The sequence below is a fragment of the Diplotaxodon limnothrissa genome, linkage group LG15 (genome assembly GCF_057381915.1).
Source record: "Diplotaxodon limnothrissa isolate DT_005_m linkage group LG15, D_limnothrissa_male_GT1.1, whole genome shotgun sequence".
Taxonomy (NCBI): domain Eukaryota; kingdom Metazoa; phylum Chordata; class Actinopteri; order Cichliformes; family Cichlidae; genus Diplotaxodon; species Diplotaxodon limnothrissa.
This window is the reverse complement of record NC_140610.1, coordinates 39,455,345-39,467,899: the sequence shown is the minus strand read 5'-3', so window position 1 is coordinate 39,467,899 and position 12,555 is coordinate 39,455,345. Positions and strand designations below refer to the sequence as shown.

General features: G+C 42.4%; 1 protein-coding gene across 1 annotated transcript in view; it reads right to left on the bottom strand.

The window, feature by feature from the left end:
• Nucleotides 1–2,596: 2,596 nt before the first annotated feature.
• The window catches only part of LOC146617978 (arf-GAP with coiled-coil, ANK repeat and PH domain-containing protein 2-like), a 49,400-nt gene continuing 39,441 nt past the window's right edge, over nucleotides 2,597–12,555 (bottom strand). The window contains exons 18-23 of the mRNA XM_085373140.1: nucleotides 11,763–11,855; nucleotides 11,351–11,583; nucleotides 10,582–10,691; nucleotides 10,377–10,487; nucleotides 10,227–10,288; nucleotides 2,597–5,762 (exon numbers count right to left, since the gene is read on the bottom strand). Coding sequence (XP_085229266.1) covers nucleotides 5,683–5,762; nucleotides 10,227–10,288; nucleotides 10,377–10,487; nucleotides 10,582–10,691; nucleotides 11,351–11,583; nucleotides 11,763–11,855 — 689 coding nt within the window. The 3' untranslated portion in view covers nucleotides 2,597–5,682. The remainder of the gene's footprint in view (nucleotides 5,763–10,226; nucleotides 10,289–10,376; nucleotides 10,488–10,581; nucleotides 10,692–11,350; nucleotides 11,584–11,762; nucleotides 11,856–12,555) is intronic.

Here is a 12,555-nt window from a genome sequence, read left to right as displayed (position 1 = left end):
CACACGGGTACGCCTATAAATCATCTGAAGTGTTGGGCATGACTGGCCTGCACGCCTTTCATTTAAAGCAGCTGCAGAAATAAACGTGCCGTAATTATTAAAGGTGGACCGAGACGCATGGTAATGGACTTGTGTTGAGATTGGCACCCGGATGGATTTATGACTTCACTGAAAAGGCAACTGACAGCATGAAGTCTTTATGCGCTCTGAATTTAGGTGATAAAGTAACCAAACACACAGACTCGTGTGAGGATTAAAGCCTTCAAATCTGGTGCAAATTAATAAAGTTAATAAACTAAGAAACTCAGACCTGCACAAAGACCATCTGAGCTGCTTTTTCAGGTCAAGTGTTTAACCTCTGAGTAAACACCCAGAGCAGCCCTCCCTCTGCTGGACAGACAGATTAGACCCTTTATTTTGATTTTCCAGGGAAAACCAAATCAACTCGATTTTTCAGTTAAGAGACTGAAGAGAGAAGAGAAATCACGATAGCTGCGTCTCTTACCATCAAAGGAACATCGACAGATGTTTATTAACAAGCTGTGTCATAAACAGAAAAAATTATTTTAGGATTTTTGCCGTTTTCAACATATTCGTCGTCTTTTGAAATTCTTGTTTCTTTGACACTTGTTTTTTGTAAAATAAATAAATAAATAAGCGAAATCCAGCATTTGAAAATCAGAAAATTAGCATGTGTGATTATTTTTGTCATTGACTGGCACCCGCATTCAGCGTGAAGTACAAAGCAGCTGCAAATAAGCTGAAATTATACATCAGAAGACAAACGAGTCAAAGCCTCAGGGCCTCAGCTCTCCAAAATCAGTTTTAGAATCCCTTCATTATCTTGTAATCAAGCTGTCTCAAATCACAGATTATCCTCTTTACAGGAAGCAAAGTATAATAGGCCAAAGCAAAGACAGCGTCACGATAACGAGCGTACAACAGCCGAGAGGAGCGTCTCTGTCGTGCTCTTTAAGAGTCCCTGAGAAAGAAGAAAAGTCCTTTGGGCTTGAAGTATTGTTGTTATTTATTACATTTGTCTGTTTAAACTTTTTAAGGACATCTTCAATCACTTTATAGGTCCCTTACTAGTACTGGTTTGGACCTGCTTCTGTTTCTGAGCTGCTGCAATTCGTCATGGCAGAGATTTGACAAGGTGCTGGAAACATCCCTCTCAGGTTTTGATCGATGTTGACATGATAGCTTCACACAGTTGCTGTAAAGGAGAATCTCCGGTTCATTTGAAATCACCGTAATGTTATGGGGTGGTGTGTTATCCAGCCAGAAGGAGCCATGGGACACGCGGTCTTAACAGCTGGACGTGTTTAGCAACAACACTGAGGAAGGATGTAGGATTTAAACGATTCTCAGCTGGTACTCAGAAGCCCAGTGTGCTAAAACTACTTGTTGTTCCTAGAGTATTTAAAAGTAGAATGGGAGGCAGAGCCTTCAGTTTTCAGGCCCCTCTTCTGTGGAACCAGCTTCCAGTTTGGATTCAGGAGACAGACACTATCTCTACTTTCAAGATTAGGCTTCAAACTTTCCTTTTTGCTAAAGCATATAGTTAGGGCTGGACCAGGTGACCCTGAATCCTCCCTTAGTTATGCTGCAATAGACGTAGGCTGCCGGGGATTCCCATGATGCATTGAGTGTTTCCTTTCCAGTCACCTTTCTCACTCACTATGTGTTAATAGACCTCTCTGCATTGAATCATATCTTTTATTAACCTCTGTCTCTCTTCCACAGCATGTCTTTATCCTGTCTTCCTTCTATCACCCCAACCGGTTGCAGCAGTTGGCCCCGCCCCTCCCTAAGCCTGGTTCTGCCGGAGGTTTCTTCCTGTTAAAAGGGAGTTTTTCCTTCCCACTGTCGCCAAAGTGCTTGCTCATAGGGGTCATATGATTGTTGGGTTTTTCTCTGTATCTATGAAGCGCCTTGAGGCGACTTTTGTTGTGATTTGGCGCTATATAAATAAAATTGAATTGAATTAAAAAAAAAAAAATACCCCACAGTACTAACACCACGAGCAGGGGCCTGAACTGACGACACGAGTAGGATGGATCAGTGCTTTTCATGACCCTACCATATGAATATTGTGTAAATGGTAGCCTCACTCTCCTCTTGTTAGCCGACAGGAGCGGCATCTGGTGTGGTCTTCTGCTGCTTAAGCCCATCGGCTTCACAGTTTAACCATATTGCGTTCAGAGATGCTCTTCTGCATATCTTAAATGTAAGAAGTGGCTATTGAGATTGCTGTTGCCTTTCTAGAGCCATCTACTACCACTGACTGGATACTTTTTCAGACCGTCCCCTGTAAAACCCCAGAGATGGTTGCGCAGAAAAATCCCAGCAGATCAGCAGTTTCTGACACACTTGGACCAGCCCCCCCGTCACCAACAACCGTGAGTGGAATTTAGGATTGTTGTCTAGTTTGATTTTAAAAGGAAAGTTTTTTCTTTCTTCATGAGCAGGCTGTGAGTTAAGAAAACCTCTCTGTCGTACAATAACCTGTTAACAGTGTCAAACGGCTGTTTGATGATTTTAATGAAGTCAAATGAAGAACTCAAAGTAAAAGAACCAACACTGAGCTGAATCCTCAAGTCTGTATGTATTGAAATCCTTCCATATTACAGGTATAACGTACAGTACATGTATATTGGTGTACAGACAGGCAATTTAAAAAAGGGGGCTAAAATTATTGAACGATACAAAGAACAGCATATACAAAAGCTTATTTAATGATTCAAGTACCTTTAACTTTATACTTCAGTCCTCTGGAGAATTCAAAAGCATCTGTACAAAATGTACAAGAATTGTATCCCAAGTTTCATCAGCCCCAGGTTTCCTCTGCGATTAACATCTGACTGTATGTCGTGTAACTTTCAAAGTGAAGTGCAGGAGAAGCGAGGAACACAGAAACTCACAGTACAAAACTTCCATCAGTGAAGTTGCAGAAGTCGAATTTGAAGATTTCACTGAACTCACCCGGAGGCGTCTAAACTGGATCCATCGGGTTAATGTCTCAGCTCAACACACGAGAGGACGGAAACAACAAATGTCTCACAGCAGGTGCATTACTCACTAACACATCCGGTTACTCTGCATCGCTCTGAGTTTACAGGTCTGTCATTTTCAAAACATTCCCAAAAACCTGCTAACAAATTTCATTGAAGGGTCGGTGTAGTTTGCTCCTAATTAGCTATGAGAGACTGTGTGCACCATTTACATGTCTGAGTAAACCTCGGCCTCTGTGCTTCAGCGACAGCCGTTCAGTGGATCTATATTTAATCTAGTCTTCTGTATAGTTAGAGGCAGGAAACAGCACAGTGCTGAATTCAGCTGGTCTGAACACGCACACAGCAGATTAATTGGACAGAAAAGCACTGATATTGCTTATAGATTCATCCATGAAATAAGAAGATGCTCATTTTCAGAATTTTTAGTTTTCTGCTGCTTTTTAGTTACGCTGTCAGGGGCAAATGTGTACTTCCCAATGAGTTGCCGAGCGGTTTCTGGCAGTTGTGAGTTGAAATTGACCACAAATGCGTATTATATAAAGTTGCTTTGGTTGCTAGCGGATTGCCACAGTTGTGGAAGTCTGCACAGCAGATGCTAAGTACTTTTGAAGTGGTAGTAAATCTTGAAAAAAGTCTGACCAAAATAATGAAACGATGATAAGTCAGTGGTAAGGCACAACTTCCATATCTAGTTTGTGTCGCACTTTTTCGAGCTTCACTAAAACTCAGCGGTGTTTGCGGATGACTGTACACCGCCCATGCAAACTATAGGCGACAACTGCAATCTACTAGCAACCAAAGCAACTGCAAGGAGCTATCTGATGCCTTTGCGACCGCCAACAGCGACTCATCAGCCGGTCAGAGAACTCACATTTTTCAGTAACGACCAAACCGAACAGCAACCTTGCACAGAGGAAAAAACAAAGCCAACAGTTGTGCGTTGATTGCACTGAATTTTTTGGTGTCAAAGACCAAGCGTGCAATACCCTCAACCTTTAGGTGACCACGTGGGAGGGAGCGTGTCTCCAAAGAAAGCCGGGACACGGACTGACTGCATTCGCTCTCAGACAGATTGCTGAGAGTTTGCAGATAACTGTTGATACAGTCAGTCTGCAGCGGTGAGGGCGACTCATCTGTGATGCACATCTTTACAATAGGAAACTTGACTCACCTGGTCTAAACCGGTTGTACCGTGGTTATATTCCTACATCAAAGCAAGGCTGATGAGCACCTGCGTCATTTTGCAGTTAAATTGCCGTCCTGCAGCAACTACATCGTTATTTATGGAAGAATTACTGCTTCAAATTTAAGCGATTTCATGCAACTGCCAACGTGACCTCATTCAATCACAAACTGATATCAGACTGACTCCAGCATCTTCTTCCCGTCCTCAAAGCTACACCTATTTCAAAGGCAACAAGTTTATTGCACAGTCGCAGCAACGTTTTTGGTACAGCCACTGTATTTTGTGTGACTGCAGCATTAGATACGTTACAGACAACTGCTAAGCTATAAAACACATTTTACCGCGCGCTGCTGTCGTCTTATTAAAGGGCTTGTATAACGATCGATAGCCGACTGGTTTACAACAGCAGGAGGATGTTTTGTTTTTCTGACGAGCTGCTGTGAATGTCGAGCCACTCGACTATGGCAGGATTGACCAGCATTAACTGTTTTCTTTTAGTTTTTCATGGATCTACTCTGGGAAAATGCCATTATGATAAAAACAGCGTTACACTGTCACACCGACAAACACCTGGAAAATTATTGACCCATAAAATAAAGCGTTGCCTGTATCTACACAGTGAAATCATCCCAATAATGACCGATGGTTTTTCAAACCACTGCAGGTACTTGTGAGAAATTACATTTCTAAAAAAGAAAAGCATTTAAAAATCAAGTCAAATCAACTATTTAACCTTACATGTGAATTCATTCTGGGTTTGCTGCTGTCAGAGATCACTGTACACTTCAAAGCCACCATCCAAACTGGTAGACGTCTGTGGTGATTTAACATAAAAGCATACGGACACTTATACACTTACTGATGATTCTCTAAAGAAAAACTTACATTAAAAAAAATGCTGCAGCTCATTAAAAGAGTCCCAATGAAAAGCAGAAGCAGTTAACAAAAAGCATGAAACAGAGCCTTTAAAAGTCTGCCGTGGGCTTACTTCTCTGTGCAGCTCTGATGCACCACAACTTTAACTTTATTAAAAAAAAACAATAAGTGTCCTTCACCGTCACAAAGTGTGACAGCAAACATTTAACTCAGTCAAAGTAAGCGACAGCCTTGACGGCATCTTTACATTCAGTCTGAGTGTAATTATCATTGGATTTAAGACTATGTGAATCCTTCCAAAGGCGTTAACACTGTACCATTTACTTACTGTTATACATCCTATTAACATGCACAGTTTAAAAATAAAAAAAATCCACTGTTGAAGCTCCCCTTCAATTGAACGAAGCACTCGCCTTGGTGAAAACGAACTGATGAAAGGGAGCTTTGGCTACATTAGATACGGTCGCTGGCTTTGATGGGCCGTTTCTGAATGAGTGTGAATGCGAAGTGGACATCATTCCAACTTTTGTTTTTGTGAAAACAGCCCTTCTGACCGCGGGTGGACGGCGCTCTGCAGCGTCACGGCCGCTGCGAGTCGTACTGCTAGTAGCGGTTCAGCTTGTCTGGGTCATTGGAGGCCATGTGGGTGAAATCCTGGAAAATGTCCTGGTACGTTTCATCTCCTGTAAAAACACGGGGGAGAAAAGATGTGAGTAACAAAACTTTTTTTATTTTCTTAGGAAACAGTGTAAGACCATAGACTGTATATCAAAGATGGACATTTTGACCTTTAAAAAAACAAAAACAAAAACTAGATAAACAAACAAAAGGATTATAATTTACAAAAATACATCATTTTGTAATTAATAAGATTTAAAACTAGCAACTGGTCACTTCTGTACAGTAGTATTTTTTGCAACCAGAAGGGTCGCCCCCTGCTGGTCATTAGAAAGAATGTCGGTTTAAGGTACTTCCACAAAGCAGTGAATTTATGCTTCAGAGTTAAATCTGCACCGCCTTAAGATACGGCTGTGAAGTAATGAATCCTTCTTTGAAGACCACTTTAAGTCCACTCCCTGGGGGGGCGCACATGCAGCTGGTGCACTGTAAAGTCCCCGTTGGTGAGTCTGTGTGGTCACAAAAAACAGAAACGTGGCATCCCCACAGACCCTTGCGGTCCAATCTATATCGCTCAACGTCTGTGTTAAATCTAGCCGTCAGTAACCTGAAGAAATGCATCTGTACATCGTGTTAAAGCAGCTGCAACGATATTTATTGGCCTGTTCAGTACAGTAAATTCCTTCTGTGCATTTGCTTCCACTTTTTCCACCAGAGTTTCTTTTTTTTTTTTTTATTCATCAGTGAGAGAAAAACAATTATTGCCTCAATATAACTCGCAGATTTCAGTAAATCCCTGGAGGGAGACTCAGAAACTATTGCAATGTGAATGAGGAACAAAAAGTCAAAAACGTAAGGAACAAATATGTTTGCCAGGATTTTATTTGTTTCTATTGTAGCTGGCACCGTATCTAAAAACACAGAGTTACTGTAAAGTAATCACAACATAATCCCCGAGCACAGGTCTGAATACTGGCAATCATGCCGGCCACTTGGTAGGCTTTACAACGATTCACCAAAGTCGTCTAAATCAACCACGAAACCCTACGCTGTAACCTGACGTGCCTCTCCCTAGAAATGCACTGTGATTGGCCCGTTTAGTACCATCCTTCCCTCCTATTCACATCCAGCTATTTCTTCTGTCGTTGTACCGCAAATCAAATGAAAGAGAAACGATCAATTCAGCAAGAGAATCTTAATTGCCAACGTAGTGGCAACAATGTTACCCCGAACACAGGTGCCACTTAAGTGGTTTTCGTAATTTCCACGTTTGCAGTTCCACTTTCAGCCTCATCATCGGACAGTTATCGCAAAGGTACAGCCAGACGTCTGCGAGCCTGCCTGTTTTTGTGACTCCAGCTGCACAGACTCTATATAGGACTCAGACAGAATTATGGAAATTATGTACATCTTTTATATACAGTCTATGACAAAAACACTTCATTGTAGATACGTTTAAGAAGGAAAAAAAACTGTTTACTGGACTGCTCATAACTTATGTTCACTACAAACTAAAGTATTGACGGAGCTGCATGAAATAATAAATCCTCCATCTCGTATCTTCTGCTGTAGCACAAATGTTTTGTTTCCTGCGTAGAGGCAGGTGTTTAAACAATGTTCACAAATAGCTGAACTTTTCCCCATATTCCCCTTCATATTCTGCCAAAGTCTTCAAGTTGTCAAGACTACAGTGATCATAAACCCCAATGCCCTCATTGTGCAGATGTAAAGCAGGTAAAACATGCACAGAGTTTCATGCAAAGTGGGGAGGGGGCTCATGCAGCGACAGTGTCATCAGTGTCAACAAGAGTGAAAAAGAAAAAATAATTAGCCATACCTGTTAAGAGTGCTGGCGTGGTTGCGAAATATGAAACAGAACAATGTAGAGGGGAGAAAAGAGGCGAAGGACAGAAGAAGCAAAAGGCAAATGTTTGAGGAAACAGTCAGCGAGGCCCTCGTTAGCAACGGGACACGGACTCGGAGAGAAAAGACAGCCCACAGACAGCAAGTTTGTTTCATCAACAACTGTATTGTGTTTAAAGTGCAGGAGTTTATGTACAAAAATACAGTTGTGTTGGCCTCAGCACCCCAAAGAAAGAGAGAAAAGAAGAAAGGCACAAACTCTGGGGAGGAGAGTGAGAAAAGCAAAATACAAAAAGTGACAGAACAGATTTACATAAAAGAGAACGTGAGAGTGTGTTAGGAGGAAGAGAAGAAAATTCCACCTTAATCAGATCAGTGGTTCTCAGTCGGTTTTAAGGGTAAATTTCTTGTTTTGGGGGGTTTTAAGAACACGACATGATGTTGTAAAAGAATAGTATTTAAAAACATCGTAAAATTATTTTAAAAAATCATTTAAATGCCAAGAAATATTAAACCGAGAACCACGGCTCTGCACTTCAAACACTCGAGTCAAGAGAACTTCTTTTAAAGAGAAAAGAAAAGGAACAGAGGACTGATGAGGTCACCTCTCCCTCACATTCATTAACCCTGAATATCCCTCATCACTCTCAGCACTCATCAGCTGATTGGAGGGTGCTGATGAAGAGGCGCTGGAGTACCAAACATGTTTTTAAATCTCCTTTTCTGCTCAACACAAACATCCTCTTACAATCACTGCTAACAAACCTGCTGCTGACCTGTTCGGCATCAGCAGCAGTTTCTAAATCAGTCTCTATCAATAACCATTAAATAAACAACAACAAGACAAAAGAACTTCTAGTTATTTGTTGTAAGGTCCAAACAGCTACTAACAGTGCATCTTCCTCCAGCTGTGCATTTCGCCCTTAGTGTAAACGCTCCGTTCTTCGAGAAGAAATGAGCTCAGCCCTCCTCTTCCTGTGTGTCAGCACACACAAATGAATAAATCCTTTTGCTCCACAATCGCACACAAACATTTCATAGAGAACTACTAAACACCAGATCTCTAACATCCAGGGACATCCACACAAATCAGCGATTAGAAACGTTGCATTGATGCTCTGCCTGCAGCAGGGGGCGCTGCTCTTTCAGTGACCGTTTCATCAAAGTGCTTTGGCGCCCTCCGAGCAGTCGGGGCAACATGAGAGAGACGATGTGGGATGAAACTGGGGTACATTTCAATCATTCATTGCCTGTCAGCAAACCTCACCCTCCTCTCCGTCTACATTCATTTTGAAAACCTAGATTGTTTTACAGTTTCTTTGCTTGTTTTTTTTTTTAAATAATAAAGCTCCCATAATGATTAACGTGAATATAAGCCAGGACAAGCAGGCGATCAAAAGCTATACATGGTTACATGTGGATACGTTTCTAGACTATTGCACTATTGCTGCTTGAAATGTACCACCTTCAAATCCACTAACATTCAGGACGATTAGTGCAAGGGCTCTAAAAGTCCTTTTGTCTTACAATTCTGGATTTCCCATGATTATGGGCAATGAGCAAGCACACTACAACCAAGACACTCAAAAGAAAAGTATGCGAACACAAGAGTCCTCATGGCACTTACTGCTGTGCAACCAGAGTCACTCTAAAAACATCATTTACAGCATGTACAGTAAGAATACCTAGACTTACTAGAGTCATCTCTATAAAAGAAAACTGCTCTAAAAACATCTGTCATGTAACACCAGAAAGATGCGTCATTAAATAAGTAAACAGGACTTGACAAGCAGTTAAGACTTCAAATAAGAACCATACAGTCATGGGAAAAGGTACAGCAGTTGCATAACCATTAACAGGAAGGTGCATAAATGACTTCTGAAAGGTCAGTTGGAAAGGAAAAAAGATTACAGACACGCCTCTCACGACGATTTTAAAAAGCATCATTCAAAAAGTCTTGATTATTGCCAGATACTGTAGTAGAAACTGCCCTCCCTCTGAGGTCTGAGTGTCACTGGATACTGGTGGCAGTTACTGGGCAGATTTATTTATTTTTTTATTTATATATATATATACTTTTTTTTTTTTGCAAAGATACTGTGACTGCTGGCAGAAACACAACAGGAATTTAAAAATAACAATTACTTTAATCAAAACAAAACAAAAACCTACCTTCTAATCACCTCTAAAACCGAGGAAAAATATTTTTGTGCTATCAGTAACTTGACATGAGTAACAGTCACTTAAATGGAAAAGGTGGATGTTCCAGTTTGGAACAAAAACTAATACTGCCCAGAGTCGATGGCTTTAACCCTGCCGCTGAGGGACAAGGTGCAGAGCTGGTGGAGCACCTGGCAGGAAGTTGTAACAGCAGGACACACGAGCACAGCTGGCAGAGTTAGGCTCAGCTCACTTAAAGGCCAGTGGATTAAATTCCTCTCAATAAAGAAATCGCCCAAATTTTTAACAATACCCCTGAGAATGGATGATTGGGGGTGGTGCTCTTTTAAGTCAGCTGACCCCAACTCCGACACTTTATGTTTCCTAGGCGTCGTTGGCTCAACACGCAGCGGCTGGTTATTCAGATTCATCCAGCTGCAAACTAATAAACTCCTGCATGCACTTCCTGTACTGCATCTCGGTGGGGCTGTTGGAGTTATATTGACCTGACTGGCTGTAGGGCCCCTCCGCCTCCCGCATCTCCTCGTTCATCTTGGCTAGTCGCAACCTGGGGAGCGAATAAAGAAACAGGGAATTAAAGGTAACAGCACATCTCAATCCACTCTGTAATCTAAGATTAGTACCACGACACTCACAGGGTGACAATGTCTGCGTTGGCCGCCTCCACCGCTATGGACAGCGGTGTTTTCTCCTCAATGTCTGTAGCGTTTTGATTCGCTCCTCGTTTCAAGAATAAACACACTTGCCTGCAACGGAAATGCAAGTTGTTTTTTTTTTGAGTGTAAAACATAATCCGCGTTGCATTTGTAGTAATAAAGGTGGGGAGAAGTGGAAACAAACCCCGTGTGTCCCAGCATGGTGGCATGATGGAGGGGTCCTCGGCCCTGAGCGTCCTGTTGGTTCACATTCGCTGCATTTTGGAGCAGAAACTCACAGGTGACCAGAGACCCCTGAAATTTACAGGTGTTTATAATGACACATGCCTTTCTTTCAAGAAGCACAACACATTAGGTCTAGATTTGTTTTAATTCACACACTATGCTTTTAACAGGTAAACATGGAGGAGTATAGATATTAGTATCTGCAAATGTCTCAAACCCAAACTAAAGGAAAGCTGGATTAAACTAAACAGGTGTGATATCGTTTCCATGAAGTCAAATGCTCGAGTAAATAAGAACGTCTCTGTAATTTTTAGATAATACTGGCGTTCATCACTGCTACCCTGCAGGCTCCTAGTCGATGCATGTATGGCATTAATATCCAATTTCTAGGTGACTTCCTTCTTGAGTTATCGTACAAGATATTCATAAAGCTTGACCTTAAGATCGATGTTCAGTGAGATTCTAACTCCTCACAGATTATTAAGTAGATATTTAGTAAATCGCAACCCCCAATCCCGCCCACTCTGCAGGCAGAGGAGCCTTTTACGACCGAGAGGAAAAAGCTACGAGTTTATTATTTGGCTGAAACTTGACGCAGACATCGAAGACAGGCAACACTTTATTTCATCCACCTGTGTGACATAAAACTGGTGAAAAGGTTTTAAATCTGCCGACCACTGAGTTTAGCGATGTATCGTACCAAGCTGAATTACTGTAGCCATACTGACCCCCTGCACTGCCATGATCAGCGGGGTCCTCTTTTCCTCCTCCGTATTGACCCAGTTGACCTCGGCTCCGTGGGCTAGCGCCTCTGCCATGTCCGGCAGGCTGCGGGCGCAGGACGCCCAGTAGAGCTGAAGACCCGGGCTGTACTCCTTGGGTTCATAGAAAACCATCTCCTTACAGGGTGACGGAGGAGGCAGTGTGGCGGGCATGGGCATGGGTGGAGTCTCAGCGGGTTCTGAAAATGAGAAGATGGGTGTGAGCGAAGTCAAAGAAATTTTCCTTCTAACTGAAAAATACTATACCTTCTACAACACGCCTTACAACACAAAGCATGTATGATTGCATAATGCCCTATTTCTCTCTCAGAATCTCAGCGTCTCAGCACAGAAGAAAGCAGAGGTGAGTGCGTCTTACCTGCATCTGCCAGGCTGTCATTGGAGGGGGTGGTGGCCAGCATCTCCCTGCTCCCATCAGCACTGTTCTGGATGCCGCTGTCTGCACTTTTTACTGTAAAACAGAGTCTGAGTCACTGCTTGTAGAAGAACGTGAAGATATTTGCTGAGCGTATGAAATAAAAGGAGCACTCTGCTACTGCTGCTTGTTTCTGGCAGTGGAAAGTAACTCTTATCAGAGCTTGTTTGTAGCCAATCAATGTGTTCGGCCTCTCAAACTTATTTCAGCCTGATTAACAGAAACAGCAAGTGTTCCTAATATTTTTTACTCAAGGTGCCGACAGTGTGGGAAGAGAAAGAGAACCGGATGACAGATCCCCGCCTTCACCTTAAATTCCAGGTCCCTAAAAACCAAAAATATGACACAGATATATGCGAAAATACCAACACACTAAACAAAACCATGTGTGAGAAACACTCCCCACCCCTCAGTCCAAAAGAAAAAATGCAATACGGAAAACGTGACTGGATGGCTCATTAGCACGGTCCGTATGAAGAAGGAAATGAGGAGGATGAAGAGTTGTTAGTCCTCAGCCCAACGCCGTGACTTCAAATGGACACAGGGGATGGAAAGCAAGCGAAACACTAAGCATTCAGTACTTACTGCTCCTGAGCTTGGAGGAGGTGTCAAAGTAGGAGAAGAGCGAGTCAAGCTCGTCAGGACAGAAGAGAGAGTCCCGGCGGGCCTCGGCACCACTGGCAGCAGCTACGCAAGGGATGATGGGAGTTTGGAGAGCGAAGGGTGTAAATTGAGT